The 24270-nt window shown below is 31.7% G+C and overlaps 2 protein-coding genes across 8 annotated transcripts; one reads left to right on the forward strand and one right to left on the reverse strand.

Annotated features, from left to right (window-relative positions):
• Positions 1–1406: 1406 nt before the first annotated feature.
• On the reverse strand, positions 1407–14279 carry LOC128164497 (uncharacterized). Of its 7 annotated transcripts, none has more exons than XM_052828371.1 (7): positions 14204–14279; positions 10902–11013; positions 9260–10289; positions 7460–7480; positions 6395–6575; positions 5552–5662; positions 1407–3737 (listed from the first exon to the last, which is right to left on the reverse strand). In XM_052828371.1, exons 3-6 carry the CDS (start codon positions 10249–10251, stop codon positions 5555–5557), a joined length of 1302 nt encoding a protein of 433 aa, XP_052684331.1. In that variant the 5' UTR covers positions 10252–10289; positions 10902–11013; positions 14204–14279; the 3' UTR covers positions 1407–3737; positions 5552–5554. The 7 variants fall into 7 exon arrangements, with proteins under 7 accessions (XP_052684331.1, XP_052684328.1, XP_052684333.1 ...); XM_052828368.1 differs by having other exon boundaries at positions 10897–11013; XM_052828373.1 differs by lacking the exon at positions 14204–14279 and having other exon boundaries at positions 9260–9392; positions 9747–10289; positions 10897–11849.
• Positions 14280–19978: 5699 nt separating this feature from the next.
• On the forward strand, positions 19979–23460 carry LOC128167428 (cytochrome P450 3A9-like). Its single transcript, XM_052833149.1, has 11 exons — positions 19979–20393; positions 20509–20605; positions 20828–20880; positions 21016–21112; positions 21212–21414; positions 21518–21666; positions 21772–21899; positions 22015–22239; positions 22377–22465; positions 22598–22738; positions 22862–23460. The coding sequence occupies exons 1-11, from the start codon at positions 20344–20346 to the stop codon at positions 23127–23129; spliced, it is 1500 nt and encodes a 499-aa protein (XP_052689109.1). The 5' UTR covers positions 19979–20343; the 3' UTR covers positions 23130–23460.
• The last annotated feature ends 810 nt before the right edge of the window (positions 23461–24270 follow it).

The following is a 24270-nucleotide window of genomic DNA, read 5'->3' on the forward strand; positions in this document are numbered from 1 at the left end:
CGTATATAACTCAATATGGTCAGGATATCGTTTCATATGACCTTTAAGGAAGGAGTCTTTTCTGGTTTTCGACTTGTCAAACGTAAATTTGATTAATTGTTCATTAAATCAAGATGACAGGAAATTAAAATAGTATATTTTTCTTTCTCTTTTACTATCATACAACTTGGCATAGAAAAATGTAATCAATGTTTAGAATGGAACAAGGACTATATTTTTGGCGTAGGAAAATATCACATGTTGCGCAATTCAGAATTGCTGCAGATTTTATATATATAATGAGTCTGTTTTAGCATTTTAAAAACAATAACAATAATGTTGGATTTTTTTTTACAAATGTGAACTAATAATATGATACTTGGGTTTCAGAATATGTTTTTAAAATATGATTTGCCTATCAAATAATATTTTATAAGCTTATTAAAGCGCCCATTCTATACATTGATTTTTGTGAAAAAATCACTAAAATCAGTTTTTTCTCTCTTATGAAACGGTCAATATATTAGCTTTTCTGTCAATTTATATCTTTATATAAAGTCTTCATAATACATAAAAATCAGAACTATTTTATTATTGGAAGCTTAAAAAAATAATCAACATTTCTTCAAAATTTAAGAAAATTAGAGGAAATGCAGGCTAAGCAATATCAATTTTAGTATAAATATTTATTCCAATTTAGTAGTATAAGCTGATAGACACTCTCATGGTCTATGATTTCATTGAGGATTTGAATCTTCAAATCTTAAACAAATGTCTACAGAACTATAAAGAGCTACACTTATTTTTATCACTCTTTACGTTGAGGAAAAAGGTAGTGACCTTGACCTGACCTTTATCCGAAAACAAAAAGGTCAAATTTAATTAAACTGATAGAATCATTAAGTAATGTGATCTGTTTGACTGTGTCAAAATTTCATGCATTTCTTATTATAAGAAGTATGTTTGATAATAAAAAGACTCCTTCCTTAAAGAGAGATCATTTGAAACATTGTAATTCGTCCAGTCTTAAATTCGCCTGCTGTAAACAGTACTTATTTCAAGATCACTGAAAACCCTTTAGCTACAGACAGTCTTGTGGTTAAGTTCGAGAAAGATTAGTTCAAGGAGAAAAAAGTTCAGGTTAAAAACCCAATTTCAAAGAGATAATCTATGAATTTCATCTTTTTAAATTAAAAAAAAAAAACTTGCACCAATTTTCTCCAGACCTATTTAGCAAGTTGGGAGTACAAGTAGGACTTATGCAATACTCTTGGAATGTTTTTATACTATTTGGATAGCTTTCATCACTGATAAAGGTGTCTCTGGTATAAAATTTTATTTACAGTGAATGACCAATTCGATTTAACACAGCACCATTGGTTATCTAAAGTTTGCAGATTCTTAAGAAGGAAACTGAAGCCAGTGGGCTCAGAACAATACTTTATTCCACAATAAAACTCCAGTTTATACAGTATGTCTATGGATGTTCATGTGCCTCCACTCTTCTCTATTTCAATCTCAGAGTACATTATACCACAAAATCCATAGGATCAAGTATCTCAATGAAATAAATGTTTACATTCCACTTACTAATACAAATGTAAACTATCCCAAATGTGTGTCCATAGTTACTATTAAGCTCTTGTAAACAATATGTAGATGCATCAAGGTAGAAATAATCACGTAATAATCATGTATTCAGTATTTCCTTTCAATATGAATCCAAATCCATTATACATTTAACAAAAAATCTTGAATCCACAGTACCAGGTTATTTAAAATCAAATTAAAAAAAAACCCATAAAAATTTGTATGTACAATAGAAGTAATTAACTGAAAAGGCTTCCATTACATGTAATTCAAATATTTAACTTTGCATTCCAGCATTTTGTTTCCTATGGCTATTTCTTCTCTCTCATAACATCAATACATATTTATAATAATTTTATTATCTTTCTGTCATTTAATTATGACACATCTTTAATAATTTCAACAATGGTTTTCCTTTGTTTTGTTATACAAGAGGAAATGCTTACATCTTGTTTTTGTGAGAAAAAAATTATTGCCCCCTAAAAAATTAAAATAAAGAAATAAATATTACTGTGGAATCATTAGATTTTGTGGTGGCTCAATTTTCGTGGAATTCGTGGGTACCTCTCATCCACGAATTAACATCCCCCACGAATTAATAAATTAGAGCTATAAAGTCTTATTCCTCTTGCATGTATACGAAAATACACGAAATTATGTCCCCATGAACCTGTAAAATTTAAGCAATCCACGAAATTTGGCCCCCACGAATTTTAAGATTCCACAGTACCTAATAACGTTTGGTTAAAACAGAAGATGCAAAACAAAAGGTCAAAGACGTCCAAAAATATATCAGCAGTTAATTTGCACTATTTTAATATCTTTGATATTTTGAAGTAAAAAAAAAAAAGAACACACTGATGAATAGAAACTGAACAGAATACTAAATCATTGGTAAAATCATAAATATACAGACCTGATTTCATTTTTAAAGTGTTTTTAAAAAAAAATTAAATTAAAAGATTTGTAGACAGAAAACATGAAGTATATAAACTATTTGTACAACACAATGAACACATGCCCAGATTGCGTTACGATAGAGTGCATGCACCAAGTTTCATTTTTAACCATGAGAAATGTACATGTATATACATGTACAGTGTGTATGATAAAAAATAAATAAATATTAATAGACATTCGACTCTGTGAAGAAGCTAGCATCAAGTGTAAGCTACATGTATATTGAATAGTTATCTCCCTCTACACATGTTTTTTCATCTAAGTTAGATGGAATGCATATCAAAACATGGCATTCATTGCAACCAATTTATCCAACAAATAACAAAATAAAGTAAATAAAACTTTACTTTAAGTTTACTCCTATCATGTGACTAGAAAAAGATGAGGTGAAGAAAAATTATAACTTGTAAGTGTTAAAGAACACGTTTGCACAATCAGTTTTATTACACAAAGATAACTTTTGTTTTACCCTTTTTAAAAAAACATGCCATGAATAATAAGAAAACACATAAAAATGCAGGTCAGTGTTTAGCATCATACTAAAAAATAAAATCTTGGGTAAATCTAAGCCCGATAAAGCTTATATGTACACATACATTATAATGCTGGTAACATTTCACATGTATCATCTATTTTAAAGAGAATGCTTGGCATTGCTGATTAAATTCTGGCCACAAACACCCCACTAACTAGACTACGCCATTATCATCTTAAAGCTTCAAGCTTTCATTTGTAAAGTTTCAAATAGCTACACAAATCATTTCACATTAAAGGTTACCTTAAATACATGTACATAAATGTATATAAGAATAACGTTTTATTAACAACCTTATTAGTGCACAATCATTGGTTAAATTCAATCACCATGGAAATGCATGTATGGAAGTTTTGATTTTCCTTAAGAAAGAAATAAGTCTAAAATAAAACATATAGTAATTAAAAAAAAAAAGGGCAAAATTAAAAATCAGTGTATTGAAAATGATTGAAATAAAACTTTAAAAAAAATGACAACTTGATGTTAATTTGACAAAATGAAAGTAATAGAAATTGAGATATTTTGAAGGTGGCCCTTAGTCTGTTTCATAACATCACAGATTATATCTGTCCCACAGAAAACAGTTAGCACTTGAACCGGACGGATAAACTCCACTTCAAGCTGTAAGATGCATAAGGTCCAAAATGGAATGGTGTTAATTAACTAGAGATGCCTAGAAGATAAAATACAATACATTGCACTGTAATTATTTATTTCACAGCACCTAATGATATATGAAAATATACAAAATTATGAACATATATTAGTACTCTGTTGACATGTCACTGAATAAAAAAAAAAAAGCAAAAACAGATTTTTCCATAGATGCGTGGGATAAAATTAGAAGCCTCTTTTACATTAGGAGGTTCTCAGGTCAACTCAAAAAACTTTTTAATACAAGTACATGTATTACAAATCAGTTATTTTTATATGTCATTTAAATGTAAATTTTTTCTTTACCTCAACAAACTATAGGGGGCATTTCAAAGGGAAAATCTTGGATTTTTTTTCGTACTGTTGAATGAACATTGTTTGAACCCCAAGATATTAAATATAAAATAATTAAGGTACCTCACTACACCCAGACTTATACTTTTTAAGACACTACGTCACAAGATGCCGATTTAAATATTTTGTTAAACTGTTTTTATCATTCAATTCGGTTGTATATCGTCATAGCTCAGTGGCTAAAGTATCTGGCTTCTGAACCGCAGTTCATAAGTTGGAATCCGCCTGGAGCTTTTGTTTAAGTTTACTCTATTAAATTTTCGAAAATGTTATTTTTCATGCAAAACTGCACATTTTGTGCCTATCTGACTTAAATACTTCTTATCCATTATGATAGCTATCATAATCAAGTAATTTACTGCTGTCAGATTTGAGAAAAATATTTCAAAGTGTAGTGAGCCATCTTAAGGTATATCACTCCTCATGTTTTGATTTCATTGCGCAGATGTTCATTATATTTTAAATGAATATGATTTTATTAATTTAAACCTCACAAGAAGATCATCATTTCATAATTACACAACATTCGTAAAGAAAATCCATTTGAATTCAAGAAACGAACAAGTTTTGGGGGGAACTATTTTCTCGTGCAGAAGGTTTTTTAGTCGAAAATGACAGAAACAAGCAATTTTATGAATTTTCAATATACTTTTCTTTTTATTATACAATGTACTTTATTCATTATTCTCATTTTTAACATTTGATAGGTTTGTGACATGTTCTATAGGTTCTCTATGACTTGTACTAAACTAAATTTTGAGAGAATGATAGACGTTTAGCATAAAATCATGCAAATATATAGAAAATGTCTGAATTTTTTTAAGCCAAATTTTGCAATAATTTTACCTCTGAAGCCATGTATCTAAAATTTGAAATCACTGACCCCCATGTTTTATTATGTCAAAATGATACTGAATACATATGTAGGCAAACTGGATTAATCTTCTAAAATTCTTGATATTCAAAATGTTTTTATTTCAAATCAAATTGTAACTATTATAAAAATTGTCTATTTTAAGTGCAAAAAGGTCATACAAACATTTATGCAGCTTCATGCAAATTTCTTTTCGTAATCCCTCTATTCAGTGTGACCATTGTACATAATTAAAAACAACATTTTAAGAAAAGAGTTTGCTTAATCAAAAATTCTGACAACAAATCCTAGTCAGGCTGAAATCGCATTTTAGGTGCAAAAAGGTCAAATCTAATTGACCATAACTCAAGAGGGATGAACACTGACCTCCCATTATCTTTGTATTATTTAAGTGTGTTTTGTCTACAGATTTCAATAGAAAACTTCTCAAGAAATTCTTGATACAAGAACATTGAGGAGTGGGATACCTTAAGCACAATGTGACATGAGGATGTCTTGGGACAAAGAACAGATAATCATCATAGTACACATAAAACATTAAATGCTCATAATATAAATAGGCAAATTGTGTATCAAAAACAGATTAAGGTTTATAACTAATTTACCTATTAAGATTTCTTTGGCGATGCAGCTTCCATTAAATTTTCCAAAGACTGGTTCAGACTGGATAAATCTGCCCTACTATTTGAAGAATCCAGTTGCAGCAAATCTTGTTCCTAAAGTATACCAATCAAATGTAAATCAAATGACATATTCACTAAAAAATATATTTTTCTCCAAACTGCAAAACAAAATTTGAACTTGAAATGTTTAATTCAAGTTAAAAATGTAAAAAAAACCCAAAAAACCAAAAAACATGTTTGCGATCTTCCCTATCTGATAAAAGGACAAAGTACATGAGTACCGTTATAAAATTTAAATTTTGTTCAATGCAAATTAAAATTCAGAAACTCGCATGTACCAAAAAATATTGGATCAGTTTATAAATCGGAACACTCTGAATCTCTCATATACTTTTATACAGATGATAATTATCAAATGATTTGAACAGATCATATAAATTACAAATTTAGAGAAATAAAGTTATAGTTTAAATTAATAACATTTATATGATGTTCTTCTTATTCGTTAATATATGTGAATTGCATATAGGTATAATGGAGATGATCGTTAAGTTGTGGGAATAATTTCATTTTAAATAATCTGCTTAATATTAAAACAGCTGTAGCAATGTTGGAGAAAACTGATAAAATTTATCACTAAAGACTATACTGTAACTTTACTTTTGACCAACAATTTGCAAGAAGCCTGGCTTACAAATTATTGTCACATTCTTTCCTTTTAGAATTAACCGCATACAAATACAAAAGCCTTCAAGCAGCTTCAGCTTAATGTTTATTGGCATCATACAAGAAACCAACAGCTATATCACAGAATGTAGTAAGGACCTGTAAAAAGTCAGTCAGCTGACTCAGCTTCATCTTGAGCATGGCCAGCTCCTCCATGATATGTGAGTAAGTTTCTACGTCGATGACCACCACGTCCTTCCCATCCATCTGCATCGTCCTCACTTCCTGTAACCTTGGAAACGTTGAGGCCAACTCCAGACTGGCCTCTGAATCAAATCTCCTGCAAAGGTAGGATTTACTTCACAATTATTTATTAGAATATTTTTTTAAAAAATCTTCTCAACCTCAAATTCTCAAATTCTGAACCTTTGGAACTCAGTTTTTACTGATAGTGAATACTGGTATTTGCCATTTATAATTCAAATAAAATTTGTGAATATAAATTAAAAAAAAAAAATATCCAAGGTGGAGTGCAAAACAAGCAATTCAATTTTTCAGTTTCAAATTAAAAAAGATGAAATACGGTGCATAAAGAACTCAAATCAGTGTAAAATCAAGCAGGCATGCACTCAGATTATGAAAATGTTTTGGAATGAAAAATAAATTAAACCAGTATATACATATTATTTGTTCAAATTTCAAACTTACTTTTAAGTTTAAACTTATTATAGAAAAACTAAACTACAAAATAATTGAAGTTATCAAAATTATAACTACGGCACTTGCTATCACAACCACTCAGTTAAAAAAGAAAACAAAACTTTAAAAACTTATTAGGTATGATTAAAAGGGTGATATGAATATGTGGAGAGAAAATAAAATTTTAACAATATTTTCAAAGCAAATCTATCACTATTTAGTATCCAAAAACAAGATAATCTCATAAACACACCTGCAAAACTTATAAAACCATGCACTGCCATAATTCTTTTTTTTTTAATAACAAACAAATAAAACAGAAAAATTGTTTCTGTTGCCAGATCCTATTAAATTGAATAGAATATTTCTTGCCATCGCTTAGATTATTTCTAAAAATTCCCTACATATAAAATCCTCTTTCCTGTTAACAAAATGACCTACAAGCTGGGAGGGATTTGGGGGAGGGGGGTCATAATGCATTCAACATTCCCAAGATGCATTGTACCAGAACCTCCGTTTACTTACACTTTCATGATTGACCGAGGCCTATACACACAGAAAATAGAGCAGATTCAGAATAAGCCAGTTTTAGTTTACTACATGTAAATTAATAAGCAAGACACAAAAATTAAAGTTCTTCCATAATAACATATTTTTTTTAAAAGAAGTTGAAGACCATGACATATACAAGCACATGTATATATGTATGTCACAATCTATTCCAAGAGAACAATACAACATAATGTATGAAGAGCCTTGATGTGCATATAAACGATTATTGATTATCACTTTGTCTCATTCAATGATTTAGACCCTCATCGATATTCCCTACGCAGATGTGATGTAAGGAGTGGCCCAAAGTGTCAAAATCCAATACATCATCATACTTAGTTATGCAGGGCCATGACAAATTGATGAGTTGATGAAGGGACTGGATATAAACTGGATATAAGCCAGTCTGCATTACATGTACATGTATATGTGTATGGCCTGTTCTATGGTAGACCCCATGGAAATACATTTGATCAGTGGATGGTTTTCTTCATAAATGTAAGGGAGGGGAACCTCTTTGACTAAAAACTATCTAAGAGCAGATCAAGACAAAGTATCAGTATACAACTTGAGCATAAACCCTCGACATACAGTGATGATATCAGTAAATTGATTTATACTATAGCTTATACAATTATACCAGTATGTAAAAAGGATGATAATGTATTCAACAATCTTAGATGAGAACTGTGCACTTATATCACTATAGACAGACATGTAAAAATAGCACAACAATGTACAACAAGTTGTCTGATAGAACAGAAGCTCACTTGACAGACAAAAAAACCCACAACAGAAATATAATACTGCCTGCTTCATAACACTAGGCAAAGCTTCATAGTAATACATAATATAAAAAGCCCTGTGTAGCTTACTTTAATTTTTGTTAGATCTATTTCAAAATGAAGATGAAAATATAAAAGAATAACCCTTTTTTCCGTTGAAATATCAATGAAATATTACAGATCATCAGGCACAGATTAATTTTAAGGAATAAATAAAAGGATAACAGATTACAAATGTATAGAATGCTGTACGTGTAGAGTATCTAGCATTTGAGTGGCTAGCATTCTGACAGGGTAGACATGAGGCCCTGTCTACAGAAATGAAGGTTCACAATAAGCTTGTAAAGCTGTCAGGATTCAGAATATATAATATACAATCACAATAAGCACTTAAACATGACATATCTTAGATAAGTAATATTTATTTACCGCCTTTATTTAATAAAATAAATTAATATAACAATAATGATTTACATTTTAAGGATGAATGTTAGAAAGTGTTTTCCTTCTAACAGAAATCAAACAGTAATTAAATATTATAAGAAAACAATAGAAATATATATTAAGCTGTGCAGGATAGACAACATCACAGAGAAAATCATGTCAGGCAATGACGAATGCAAAGTCTTCTCTTCATACCAACAAATGATATTTCCTTTCCGAGTATAATTTTGTACTGTGACTTTATGTTTAATTTTGTTAATATCAGTGTAACATTTCAAAACCACTTCATAGCGGTGCAAATTCAATCCTTCACCATTTAATTTCTTGTTAAAAACATTTAATGATTCATTCCCTTTTGAATGTAATACAAATAATTTTAAATTGATTTACCCATGCTTAATGACAAATTTTGACCATACACATACACATTTTGTTAATCACGTATACATAACAATACCCCCTCCGAGTAACCCTTCGACCCACACCACCTTCCAATCAGTGAAGACTTTGGATCCCTGGCTGGCTAGTTACCTGTCAGACTTACCTGAGCTCCTGTGAAGTTTGATTTGAGCTAATCAGCTCCAGATTCACGCCATCTGGACTGACTGCATTTTTTGGCGAACATGGTAGCGACTCAGGTGAGATCGGCACTGAGCTCGCCTCTGTTCCTTCGGTTTCTATTCCAGAAAAATCAAATTGAAATTGAAATGTATCAGAATTATGGTCAACAATGCTAGCTCTACTCAATCTGTTCCGCAAGAGAGAACCTGCACTGCTCATAAAATCTATTGAATCAAATGCAGCGAGAGGGGCTGTTATGTTAAAGTCATCACAAAAAAATTCTGAGGCTTCACTTCGACACCGGTCCAGGCTATTTATGAGAGTAGCAGTCCAGTCTAAACTGTCACTTGATTTACAGGACAGTCTGCTACATCTACCAGAGTGGACACCTGGTTTTTTGAGACTGGATTTGAGATAGATAATTTCAGAAAAACGATTGGGTCTACTCGTCGAAGGAGCAGGAAACTCACCGTGATTTTCATGATTCTCGTTTTTAAGGCTCGCGAGCGTTTCTTCCTCGTCACCGATTTGATATGGCTTGGTTTTATCACAGAGAGTTTGACTAGAGTGATGTGATTCCTGAGCATGTAGACTCTCTATGCCACTGTCTGATGCTGAAGCAACCTTACTAGTCACTTTAGAATCTGAGCTTACAACCTCATCTGAGGGCAATAAGTCACCAGTATTGCCACCATCACAGCTAGCACACTTCCCACTACACACAACCTTACTATTGCCATTATCTGCACTGCAGAGGCACTGTCCTTCTACATTTCCATTATATTCCAAGACAACTCTGTCATTTTCTGCCTCCTTTTCATCAAAGATGGATAATTTGTCCTCATCGTGGTTGGGAGACCTTACTGGACTGTATTCAATGGTCAAGTTAATCCCATTCTTGTTTTTCTTACTGTGAGGGGATTTCTTCTTTGCGACATCTACATCATGACCTGATTTCGAATAACATGCCCCCATTGACCCAGTGTCATGTGGTCATCTGTGATTGCATTGAACTGAAATATAAAAAAATTGATCATCAGCCTGTGAACAGGTTAGAGCACACAATGGACAGACTTATGTATTTCAACTCTGAGGCAGAATCAATAGACGTTGGTTTCACAATGAAGATTTTCAAATCAATAAATGTTGTACAAAGCCACCACATACATGTAATAATTATATATGGATTTTCAAAAAACAAAAACAAACCCAAAACCAAAACCCCAAAAATGCAAGGCATGAAATTTATAGATGACTTAAATACTACAAATCTGAACAGTAAAATTTACAAAATAATCAGGGTAAACCCTATAAAAAGGGTGTTTTAGAGTAATAATACTTCTGACCACTTGTTTACAACATACCGTGACAAAACAAGACATTCCTATAGTGCGTTTAACTACAAAAAAGTTCAACCATACACATGTTCTTGGGAATATCTCCTGTACTTGATACCAGTTGTAAATAACCTACCAGTGCATCTAATACACAAAGTTGGAAGTCAGACTGTGTATTCAAATTCCAACATTAAATATATAGAATATCATACAATTGATTTTAGTATTTAGGGCATACAGAATATGCACAGTACATTACAAAATCAATAAAATATCACTTTACCTTACAGCAAAAATCCTTTAATTTCTCTATTACAAGAGGGGAAAAGGCAGCCCTAGTCGCTTCTTATTTTCACATCAAAAGCTTTGTTTGTGTTGCAAGATAAGGTCCTTTCCAGGTCTGTGAGAAAGAAAAAAAGAGCATTATTAGTCAGAGATTGGTAGAGATAACCTCTCCATACAGCTGCTGAAGGGGGTCACTGCTGTAGTACAAAACATCTGCCATCACCGGGCTTCCTTGGATCAGGAAGGGTTAACTACTTCCTATAGCCAATTCGGTTGAGGCTGCTGTGATGTTACCGCATTTTACATGACTGCAAATTAAGAAGGAAGAACTCTGCCTGAGCAATAAAGCTGAGAAGTTTCCCTGTGCAGTTATTGTCCACAGCGTGGATCAAGGAATGATTGAGGAGGATTTAATAGTATGAATTTCCTGGTTACAAAGATTAAAAGTTTCCTTCTTTACACTTTCAAAAGCTTTTTTTTTATATTTGCATTTTGCAAACAAATGTCAAAATTTCCAATTTTTTGTTTACATAGGAATAATTAATACTTGTATGCATTGTGGAAATGCTTTTGTTTGAATTTTATAATAAATTCACTATCTATAGTGTTATCTGATTACATAAGACGGCACCTAAATCTCAGGAAATATTTAGAAAAGAACATGTGTCCAAAAATTGTTCACTATAAATATATACATTTTCAATGCATGCATAAGGATGAATCATGAATAGAGTTTCATAAAAGATTTCAGTTTTTATTTATCATACCGCTTGATGACAAAAAGCACTGAATTTAACACTGCAAGTAGGAGCAAACAGAAATAGAAACACGTTAGTAATCTTGTAATCTCTAACTTATGAATCATCACACCAGGTAGTGAGGTAGCTGACATGATATCCACTTTTATCAGTCTGCCATTTTTGTATAGAACTATAGATCAATTAAAATTGTACCTTATGATGTGTATAGCAGAAATCTGGCTCTAAAAAATAACTTTTTAAAAAATATTTTTTAAATTCACTGTGAGGATAAACTTTGAAAATTTATAATTAAAAATTTCTTTCCTTAAAAAAGAAATTGAACAATTCACAAAATATATTTTAGAATATATATTTATCAACTGGATTGGTCATACAATGCACTACTGGCAAGGTCACACATATTTGATAGCTGCAGTGCATGTATATATATTGATTATACATATACATGTATCACTTCGTGCATAGATGGATTATTGTATCAAATTCCTACCTTAATGCATCAACAGTGAACTGACAAAATTTTGATTAATATTGCATATGTATATCAGTATATACAGAACATGTAATTTCCAAGCTATGAGCCACACATAAAGAAACTGAGACTGATGAGTTTTACAGTCTAGTGTTTAATATAGAATTTGAAAATGATATGTCATGTGTCATGAAATGTGTGCTCTACATAAACATTTCATTTCTAAGTAAAAGGAGTTCTACTGACACTAACTACCGCGTACATCAGCAAGGCTACTTTAATATGAATCTATTTCTACATAATGTACATGTCTTTGAATGCATTAGAATTTACATGTAATTGTGGTAGTAAGCTCTTAAGGTAAAACTTGTAAGTTATTGATTTTCAAAGAGGAAGGAAAGTCAATTAAAATCTATATTTGAACTAATAAAGTGGTTTGAATTAAATGATTACATTTAGTCATACTTTGTTGAAGAAAAACCACATAATTCGGGTTTAAAACACGTTTGAAGTTAAAAAATTGAATGCCCTGCCAATTTGTGATTACCTGAAGGCTGACATGATGTAGACATATTTTGTATTACATGTAAAAATTTCAATTACTTTGACCTCACACCATCTATTCTGGATCACACGAACAGTATACATATTGCTCTGGATTAAACACTGATTTATGCCTTTAAGTTTTTGCAATCTTGCATCAAATAACTTTAAAAATCTTTACTCAAAAATTTGGTTTCAATATTCAATGTTGAAAAATGACACCCGGGTAAATGTTCGAACCAAGTCATAATTCTTTACGTCTACAACTTCAAAAGTTAAGTGTAATCGGGATGTTTTAAAATACACTCACCGTTTTCTAAATTCCAAATTATTATGTCGAAATAACAAAAGCAGATATATTTTATGATCTTTGACATTTGTTGACAATATTCCCATAATTCCACTTTTAGATTATGCAAATACAGTAAAACACGGTTATAGCAAACACGCTTATAATAAATTGATGCTTACAGCAAAGTGATTTTTATTCCCCATGACTATATTATATGTTGTGAACTTGACGAATATAATGAAGCAAAATTGCCTGTCCCTGGCACCTCATTATAACCGTGTTTTACTGTAATGCATTCTTCAAGTCGCCGAACATGCTGTGTGTCATAAGAGCAGAACAGTTTCATATGGATACTGTTCCATATTTGCCACAACTTGTTAGTATAGATTGAATGTTATGATTAGCTGTACTGGTGTTGATAATGTTGATGAAACAAACCAGAATAAATGGTGTAACATAAAAAAATAAAGTTCAATGGTACATGTAGCTCTCATGGCTGCAGGAAATTTAAATTAAATTTAAATACGCAATTGATATGTCTTTTTTTATTCATTATTCCATGGGTTTTTATCCAAAAGATTGATTTACAATCACAGCAGATGTAAATTGATTTATTGTACTACATATGCACCCCTCTCCTTTAAAGAAAAAAATTATTGTCTCTGTAAGTATTTGTCTCAAATGTACTTTGAAAATATGACTGAACGGGGTATCGGGACCCCAGCCATTTCAGTAAGGAGATCTACAACTGAGCTACTCAGGCCAATTATTACAGTCTTCATAACCACAAATACAAAATATATAATTTAGGCAACTTTAAATTAAAAAGTCACATCTCATTAACAGTTGAAGATGATAAGATTTTTATAAAGCAGGTTCGCATCCTTATTATTATTATTTTTTTTTACACGTGTTTGTATGGAGTAGAAAAACACCAGAGTTCAGATTGGATCTGATAGTGATAATAAAAATTCGAAAACTGATTGCGTATACAAACATAAAGTTGTTTACTGAATTATAAATATGCACAGACTACTTCATGCAAATATTATTTAAAATTCCAGTAACAAATAAAAACACCGACAAGGTTGTCCACTTGTCGTTCACTAAAAGTTAAGATAAAACTGTATCATTTTATTTTTATTAATGTAAACGTCTGTCTCTTACAAAGAAAAAATAAAATGGTTTACACTACGTACGTAAATATTTCATTTGATAAAAGAAAAATTCACCTTACCTGACACTGACAGGAAGTTTACGAAAATCACAGACGGCGCAATTTCGCTAATGTTAAGTCGTACAGTGGATTGCTTCATGCAACATTAACTTGTACTAAAAAGTGTCATTCGCAAAGAACTTTGAAATAACTATGTGAAATATGCTCATTCGGCAACGAACCAGTGATGAAACTAAATAATTTTAGATATTGAAATATATGTAAAATATATTTTTATATAAATTATGTGCCAGCTCATGTAACGTTAAACATGTTAAAATAATTAATTATTAGATTTGTTACTGACTGACTGCAGAAATATGGTATCGGGTTCGTTCGCCCTATCCACCTGTTCGCCTTAGTCCGTTCGCTCTAGGTCCGTTCGCTCTAATTATCGTTCGCCCAAATTATCGTTCGCCCTAAACCTCGTTCGCCCCTTTATTTTTATTAATAAACCACATCATAAGTTATTTCATTTACCTTAATAACTGAAAACTTTTATTAATTATTCGTATATTCTATGTTTTTCCTTCATCAAAAAAGACGTACCTGGTATAATTGTAAGATTTTATTGCCGTAAATTGTCGATAACCGTCTTTTTTTTTATAATGATCCGCTTGGTGTTTTTTTTTTAACAATTAAAGAAATTGAGACCTTACTTGGCTCATTGAGAAGCTTAGCAGATGATTATCACCCATTCTACTATTTACGTAACGCAATCCTTTGATCTCTAAATGAGATACATAACGCGCCATAAGATATAAACATATATCGTGAGTAAATTAAGTTTAATAGCTATATATATTTATGTATACGTATTATTGATAAATAACATAAGACATAATGTGAATTAAATAGCTTGAACAATCATAAATTTGTGTATGATTTTATATGTAGTAGTAGTTTATCGGCGTATACATTACATACATTGTCATAGCATAGGAAAACTACACCTGGTTCTATTTGAATTCGTAATTTCATTCAAAGCTTCATTATTTTTCCAGAGCAATTATAACGGGCGGGTCTGCATACTTATTTATAACTGTGTGTGGGGAGACAAGCATGTAGCGGTATATCCTTTTTAAAGTTATATACAGCAACTGTACATGTTTTTTTAAATTGTAACTTTGCAAAGACTGCTCTCTGATATATAGGCCCCTCGTCGAAAACCACAAATTTCATAATTATGATACGGTTATATTATGAGGTAAAATTTATTATAATTACAAAATAAATACATAAGAAAATTAGATTTAGTAACATTAAAAAAAATAAAATAAATCAATTCACAAGTTTTCGTAACGATATAATAATGCCACCGTAAGTCAAATGGTCATTATTTATAGAAGTGGTATTATTTTCATTAATTTATATATATCTTCATAATGTTTAAATTGATCAGAATACACAACAAATATATAAATTAATCCTATATAAAAATAAGGCGAACGGACGCAGTGCGAACGGCGTCAAGAGCGAATGGACCTAGGGCGAACGGAAACTAGAGCGAACGGCGTCAAGGGCGAGCGCGTTTTAGGGCGAACGAACAGCCAATCCAGAAATATATCGCATGGGCTTATGATGGAAGTCTGGCCTCAGTCCGTGCTGTTTTAGTAAACATCGAAACTATAGAATAAGACAACTATATTTAAACTATATTTAAACGGCGAGACTAAAAGCATAGAAAAGCTCCACTCATTTATTGAAAATTTTTCTGCCCTTAGTACCCCTGATGCAACTTTTTTCACTGATCTTCTTATATATACCGGTATATACGTGTAACAATTAAGCTTCGCTGCGCTTCGTATCAGTTATTGTAGATAACTGATCAAGCATTGTCTCTTTTTTAAGAAATAAAGGAGAAAAAATGTATACTCATTAAAAGTAAATATATGATTATCAAACAATATGTGCAATAAAAAATTCTATATCATCAATTGTTAGTCAAGCATTTTGATTTTTTTTCTCCGAGTACTAATTGCATAATTGTCGCATATATGCGGTATTTGAAATTATAGTGGAAACTGTATAAACCGATTACATCAAACATCGTGTTCATATTTCATCGCGGGACGAATCTTCTGGGGTTGCAAATAATGTGTCATCTATTTTTGGACCAAATGCTCGCGACGAACCCGTCTAACGCCAGACGATCTGAAACGACTTCCGGGTTTTGTTGTGCCGGCGATTTCAGAGACTGAATCTCGCTTAGACTGCCTTTTTTTATTTTATTTTTTTACTAAAATACTACGGACAATATACATAGAAGAAGAAGAAGAAGAAGAAGAAGAAGAAGAAGAAGAAGAAGAAGAAGTCATGTGAAACAAAAATACACATGTCAATTCTTATATTGCAAAAATAAGTAGTTTTTAATACAAACGAACTTAACAAATAGAAAATAACAAAATCTCTAATCCTTAATTTTGCAACGCTTCCCTGCATGTACCAAATGTCTGCAGTCTTCTTCCCATTGTACCTACCACCAGGGAATAGAGTAAGGCTCTGCTCTGTCCCATAATGTATGATGGCATACATCTGTCCCTTCATGCAGTACAGAGAATGTCACCATGCATGAATTATAATGTCGACATGCAAACTTGCAGGTTTTATACATTATTGTTATACTTTCATGTTAGATACTGAAATCTGATTGGTTTAGACACAGTTCATAATCTGTTCTATTACCCTCAGCGTTAGCAACGCACTTAGCAACGGGTAACATTACGAATTGTTACATGCGCGAAAATCATGCACTTACGGTTCGCCTTAGAATTCACGTTATTCCTATCTAAAAGCAGTGATGTTTTCTTTAAAATTAAGACTTTCAGTATAACAAAATAAATAGTGCCTGTTTGGGAGGATAACAGTTGAAATTGACACCCCGAGAAAACCATTGTCAACCGACGCGAAGTCGAAGTCGGTTGACAATGGTTTTCTCGGGGTGTCAATTTCAACTGTTACCCTCCCAAACAGGCACTATTTATATATTGTCCACAGGTGACATCCAACATATATACAGAAAAATTTATGCATCTGTGTTGAGATTGCCAACCTGTATCTTATTTGTATTTATTGACATTTTATTTGTGATCACATGCAACTATTTACACTCATATGCAACTTATATTTTTATAAAGAGGCCAGAATTATCTCGCATTCATCATAAATAATTTCCATGTAACCATAAGTAAGTTCCATGTTAATTAATTATTACTGGTGAATATTGGATTAATGACCAAGGCAGATAGTGAAATCTTGCTTTGACGTGCATCTCGAGCCTTTAAAAGATAATTACATTAGATACTACATGAATACCGAAAAGCCATTTTCGTCATTTGCCATTAAGAACGCGTCAACCCAATTCCTCTTGAAATTCCGGTAGTAATAAAAGTACCAGATAAAAGTGAAAGACCCATTCCCTTCATTAAAAAAATCTCAAAGACATGTTCATTTACTTTTTTTTTTAAGACAAAAGGCTTTCATTTCCTTTTGAAAGAACATTTGTTGACAATCCTTTGTGAGGCGTACGTATGTAATTCCACAAAAAAGTTAAAATGTCATAATATTTCGTACAGCAGAATGCATGTAATTATTCTTCATTTTTATTAGAGGGGGAGGAGGGGGGGGGGGGGGCGTAAAAATTCCAAAATTGTGAAAGAAACTTATTAGAATTTTAGTATGTTTTTGAATTTTAGCAACAAGAAAAAAAATACATTTATTTTTTCTTTCATATGCCTTTCATAGGTAGAACCGGCTTTTAAATATTTTTTGTAGAACTTGAACGTGATCGGTTGGAATACCTCTAGACGCATGTACCCGTAAACTAAAATTTAAATTAGATTTAAATAAATTAAAGTAAATGATAATGAATGCAAAATACTTTCACGGGTAAGTTTTGGATGATAATCCGAACAGCTAAAAATCATTTCAATAAGTTATCTTTGAATATTTGAGAGTAAATAATGGACATAAAATTTTGTTAACATTTTATTGGAGAAAGTCTAATTTTTTTTAAAGCAATAGGAAAAAAATAATTTATCTATGAGTATCTGAAAGTAAATGATGGGCATGGAATTTTTTAAAAACTTTTTCTTGGTGAGATTCCATAGTTTGAGAAAAAATGATCCAAAAGAATGCATAGCCGAGCTAAATATCAGTTTTGTTTACCCTAGGCGGTTTATTATTTATTTACTGGTATCTATCGATATTGACCAAAATTATTTTTATTTTGAAACAATAACTGTAATAACACTTGGAGCTGTCAAAATATTAAATCAATTTTATCCTCACAAATCAAGGTCTTCACATGCTGTCCACATTTTTTTTTTTTAATGAAGACAACAATTTTCATAAAATCACAAGGACATCAAAATATCCCATGATGAACCGAGTCCTCCAAATAAATCATGCTAACATATCACCATTTAGAATCCACACTGACAATCATGTCAATTTCCATATGCACATGCTCTGCTGCAGACGTTTAAAAGTGGCACCCAATTTTTAAACGTCTGAATTTGATTTACTAAATACCAAAATATTGCGTCAACGCCTTTTGTTTTTAAATTACATAATCAATACAAACAAAGGAACTTTGTTTGCGGAATAAATAACGTGTTCCAAAATGCGTTACCAAGAGGTAGGTAAATAAAACTTCATATATATACCGCCATTGTTAAAAAAAAATTTCGTAGATTTTTTATTATTAGATAATAAAATATTCACTATTTCATCTGAATTTATAATAGATACATGTTCTCAGTAGGAAAAAAATGAGTGCATAATGAAATTTAAAAATATATATAATTTTTTTTAAAAAGTTTTATAATAACTATATGTTTGAAAGAAGAATAAATAAAAAAAAATAAAAAAAAATAAGAGGACTGGGTGTTAATTGCCAGTTTTAGACTACATTCATATCTCCGAGCTTTTGTATAAAGATACGGGAAAATATCCACACGTTGATGATAAATTAATATAATATTTCTTTTAAAATCAAATCTAAGAATTTTAAGTAGATATGATTGGTAATTTGTTGACCCAAGTCTCCTTATAAACAAAACATGTAAACTACACATGAAAATTTAATCTGCATTATTACCTGTATTCAAATCCCTTATTAGTGTGTATACTCAATGTAATTTATTCAGTTTCGTCCGATAGCAATCCGACGTTATAAAGGAAAAACAAACATTTGACAAATTTTCTTTATATTGAAATTTGTTCAAATTCCAGTTTTGGCAAAAATTCTTTCATTTCAAAGTATATTCCGGTATTTACAATATATTTTTTAACCTCATTATGGCATGTGTTTTTCTTGTTTATTTACTTTCGTTTACAACAGAAAACACCGGGAATGTTTGCATTACTAACTGTCATTTAATGTTATCTGTCTTACCTGTGAAACTGAATATATTTCTCAATATCAGTTTCATTTCACAGGTATATATATTGTCATAAAAAAATATATAATACCTTTTAAAGCGGATAATTTAAAAATATTTATGTAATATTTTTTATAATTAACACAAATCACCGTTAAATGAAGTAAAATATGAAAAATGAATTATAGCACTTAATTAATAGATCTTTTTTTTTCATTTTTATCCATGAATCAAACAATACACAAAATTGCTTGAACACAAATGCATGAAATGTCAGTGATCTTCAAACTATTTGAAAATTTTTCTATTTTTATTGGGTTCAAAATAATTCCAAATGATTGTAGCGCCGCTCGGTCAGCTTTTCGCTGCTTCAAGGATCTTCACCGCACAGATCCCAGTCATGTCTGCATTTGGAAAATACTTGAGATTTTCTAGCTAAATTCGGACGAGATTTTCAAATAAGGATGCTATGGTAGCTGATAGTGTTCTAAATTGGGAACGAAATCGTCGCCTTATCAACCGTTGTACGATAAATACCCCAAATTAGACAAACATCGCTCTTCAAATTCTAAATCTAGCACTATTGCTTCTCTCTTGCATTCAAAATAGGAAAAAACTCCGCCTCCTGGACATGCGCAATACGTGGGAAAACCAACCCGACTTTATGAATAAAAATGGTACGGGATGTTTTGAAGTTTAAATCGAATGAGTACTTACTTGTGAAAACACATTAAAGAAATCAGTGCAAACGGATACTTTACTATTTAAACGGACAGCATGATATTCTATATAGCCACAGTGATTTTTATTATTCTTGCCCTTTACAAGTAAGTATATATCATATACATGTTTCGTTACAGTCAAATAGCAATCATTACTTCTGTTGATTGTTTTAAAATTTGAAATAGGTTTCTTCATAAATTTCAATTTGTTGTCATTTAGATACCTTGTCTACCATTTCAACACATTTGAAAGGCTTGGCATTCCGGGACCCAAACCTACATTTTTCCTCGGCAACCTCTTAGAAATCCGAAACAAGGTATATACAAAAACTGATAACTATACAAGTATAAAATGAAATACCGGTATATAAAAAATAAACAAGAGATATAAAAGAATTTCTTAAACTTACCGTATTTTAGATAATTGGTACTCATCCTACCAAAAAAAAAATAGACCAAGAGTTCATGTTGACATTGTCGCCTTTAATAATGAATTGCCTAATAGAATTAATACAATAGTGATTGTGATTCCATTGTAGGGACAGTTACAAGCTATCATTGACTGGAGAAAAGAATATGGAAGAATCTTTGGGTAAGCTCCAACTTGTCTAAACGTTGATTACTAGTATTTAAGTGAATTAATTTAAAAACATGAATTCATAAAGTGTACCTTGGTACTAGAAAGGTATGTTTGTGATTCACAACTTTTTTTTTCTTTTATCCTCAGGTATTTTGAAGGATACACACCAGTTCTTTCTGTCAGCGACCCTGATTTGCTGAAAGACGTTTTGGTTAAAGATTTTGAAAACTTCCAATCAAGAAAGGTACTTTAAAATGAATTAAAAAAGAGAATGATTGAAAGTGAGAAAAATGTGATAAATAGAATTGTCTCTAATTGCATTTTTTTCTGTCTCTGTGTTTAGCCCTTCCCTTTGGCTCCAAGAAAAAGCCTCGGGTTGTTTTTGGAAAATGGTCATCAATGGAAACGTAGTAGAACCTTGTTGACCCCAGCCTTTAGTGCTGGAAAACTCAAACAAATGTTTGGAATCATGAACGAGTGCACAGACCACCTGTTGGAGAGCATGAACAAAAAGGCAAAGAGCTGCAAGACACTCGACATTTATGAGTAAGCATTAAAAAAAATTTACACCAATAATGAAAATTTCACCAATTGTTTCCTAAGATATTTCATTGTGGCAACAATTCATTTTCAAAATCTTTGTTTGCAGCCTTTTCCAGTGTTTGACTTTGGATGTCATTGGTCGTTGCGCATTTGGTTTGCGCACAAACGCGCAAGCAGACGACAAAGATCCATTTCTGATCAATGTGAGGAGTCTTTTTAGCCGACTAAGCAAAACCATGATTCTTCCTGCAGTCAGTAAGTATATACTTAAGTGGTGCAATTGAAACACCCTTTAGTTTGTTTACATTTTATGAATGAAGTTATTCATCCAATCATTCAATTCAAATTCTTCTTTTTCAGTGCTCCTTCCTTTCTTGCAATATTTTGTGTTTGCAATGAAGAATATTGTTGTATTGTTTGGAATGAACCCAGTTGTGTGGATCAGAATGAAAATGAAAGAAATCATACAAATCAGAAGGGAAATGGGGGTAAGAAGCCAGTGCTTAATTAAGACAAAACAGAGAATATCATGGAAATTAGACATAACCTCCTGCCAAAAATCTTATTTTCAAAGATTTATTCTAACCATTTGTTTTCTTACAGGCAAATGCCAGCACCTTTGATCTGGTTCAGCAAATGCTTTTTTCAAAAGTCAAAGATGGAAGCAGTGCTTTCAGTGAGAGAGAAATCGTGGCACAAAGTATGACCTTCCTTTTGGCGGGGTACGAGACCACGAGCACGGTCCTAGCGTTCTTCAGTCACGTGCTGGCCCACAATCAAAGCGTTCAGAAGAAGTTGTTTGATGAAGTCGACTCTACTATCGGCAATGTAAATTATAGTTCTTCAACGATAAAACACTATAAATCAGAAAATAACTACCTTAAAATAATGAAATAAGAATTCAAATGAAATTAGTGTTAGATTTTTTTGAAATAGATTAATAAATTTTTACTCATTCATTTCAGACGGAGGTCAATTATGAAAATGTGAAAGAACTTCCCTACTTCGACATGGTATTTGACGAAGTTTGCAGGCTTTACCCCACAGCTTCACTGTAAGTATATATCCAATCAAATTAGTTAAAGAATTATCATAATTATAAGAACACCAAAACATTAATGAAAATTAAAAAAAAAAAAAAATACAAAATAGACATTGATCGGCATGTCCTCTTTATAATTAACAGGATTGTGACCAGACAAGCTAAGAACACAGCTACATACAATGGAATTACCATTCCTGCTGGAATGAACATTCAGGCCGATGTCTGGAGTTTACACCATGACGAGGAATTTTGGGAGCAGCCTTCCGTTTTTAACCCAGACAGGTAAGAAAAAAGAAAAACCCAATCATTCTGCTATATCATTATAAAAATCAAAACTTCACAACTTCTCTATGAGGATGGACAAATATCTTTCATTACTAAAATATGCATTTATTTCATTTTTAGGTTCAGGAAAGAAAACAAGCAACAAATCAAGTCTTTCTCCTTTCTTCCATTTGGCGCCGGTCCGAGAAGTTGTATTGGATCTCGCTTCGCCATGTTAGAGACCAAAGTCGCCATGGTTCGAGTCCTGAAACAGTTTTCTTTCACACCCTGTGCTGGATCTACAAAAGACATTGAACTCGACTGCCGCGGTGCTATCGTTCCCAAACATGGAATCAATGTTCAAATCGAGAGCAGAGACAAGTCCGCTAAAATTTCCCGATACAGCTGACCGGAATTAGTATCTATGCAGATATTCGCAAAGATGCCCATTCTTTGCATTAGAAGCTCTCAAGTGAAGGAAATGCAACAAACGTGAATTCTCCATGGTTCGTGTTGGAAAGTTAAAATAGGAGAAAAAAAAAACAAACAAACTGGCGATAAGCTGTGATATTAAGATATCTGCCGTGGCTGGTGGCAAATGCCTGGACAACTAGCATTACTGTGATAAAATTGTGATAATTGTGACGCTTGGAAATCCATTTATACAATGCATTTATAAGTGTTTTAATGTGTTATTTATATAATTATATTTTGAATTATGACTGTTTCATTAAAATATCAAAAACTTGAATCCTTCTTTGCTTGTTGCCAGCCGAATGCCCTAACCAACAATGAGGTATAGAAATATTGTTTCGTTTTTGTTAAATAAGAATTACTGTGAATCAAAATTAATTAAGTCAGATGAAACCGGCATTTCTCAAATTTTAGAGAAGACTAATATAATACCACACCATATAATTAAAGCAATATGAGCTGTATTTTTTAGAATTTTATATTTTGCTGTAAAAACCTGCTAGTATGCTTAGTTTGCATGTTACTTAAACTTTTATGATAAGGTTAATTTTTGTCAGAGGAAAGATATCTCTTCTAAGAAACATATAGAAAATCAATTTTTGTACAGCACGACAATAATTCAATTTCACTCCAATTAAGGCTCCTTAATTGACGGCCCTTTTCACAAAAATTTGGCAAACAAATTTAAAAACCATGATTTTTTTCGTCATTTTAGTAGAAAACAACATTTTCGTTTAAAAAAAATTTCATTATGAAAATTGCAGCTCACTTTGCTTTAAATTGTTTTTTATTCTTATAAAATGCTTTATATAGATATAGATTTAGATATGCACTTAGACTGCATGTAATTGCATTGTGGATTACACCGTACAAAGCGTGTTGGGTTCAGAGCATCTGATGTTTATGAATAACAGCTGACATAATTAAAGTGCATACTGCATTGTGACATGCTCGAAAAAATGTGTTGATTGAGAAGTAGAATGAAATTTTACTTCCTTGTCTACATCAGCTAATGCAAAATTAACAGACTACGCGACAATGCCACGCCGGGCGTGAATGTGATTTAGCCAGCGAAA

Source organism: Crassostrea angulata, chromosome 10 (assembly GCF_025612915.1).
Source record: "Crassostrea angulata isolate pt1a10 chromosome 10, ASM2561291v2, whole genome shotgun sequence".
In the NCBI taxonomy this organism is placed as follows: Eukaryota; Metazoa; Mollusca; class Bivalvia; order Ostreida; family Ostreidae; genus Magallana; species Magallana angulata.

Excerpts from the sequence above, each read along its gene's own strand:
- LOC128164497 (XM_052828371.1), bottom strand. The coding sequence starts at position 10,251 with ATGGGGGCATGTTATTCGAAATCAGGTCATGATGTAGATGTCGCAAAG. Across the intron at positions 7,481-9,259 it reads CAAACTTCACAGGAGCTCAG|GCCTCGGTCAATCATGAAAG; the intron begins GTAAGTCTGACA and ends CTGTGTGTATAG. Across the intron at positions 6,576-7,459 it reads CCTCGGTCAATCATGAAAGT|GAGATTTGATTCAGAGGCCA; the intron begins GTAAGTAAACGG and ends CTACCTTTGCAG.
- LOC128167428 (XM_052833149.1), top strand. The coding sequence starts at position 20,344 with ATGATATTCTATATAGCCACAGTGATTTTTATTATTCTTGCCCTTTAC. Across the intron at positions 21,113-21,211 it reads AAAACTTCCAATCAAGAAAG|CCCTTCCCTTTGGCTCCAAG; the intron begins GTACTTTAAAAT and ends CTCTGTGTTTAG. Across the intron at positions 21,667-21,771 it reads CATGATTCTTCCTGCAGTCA|TGCTCCTTCCTTTCTTGCAA; the intron begins GTAAGTATATAC and ends CTTCTTTTTCAG.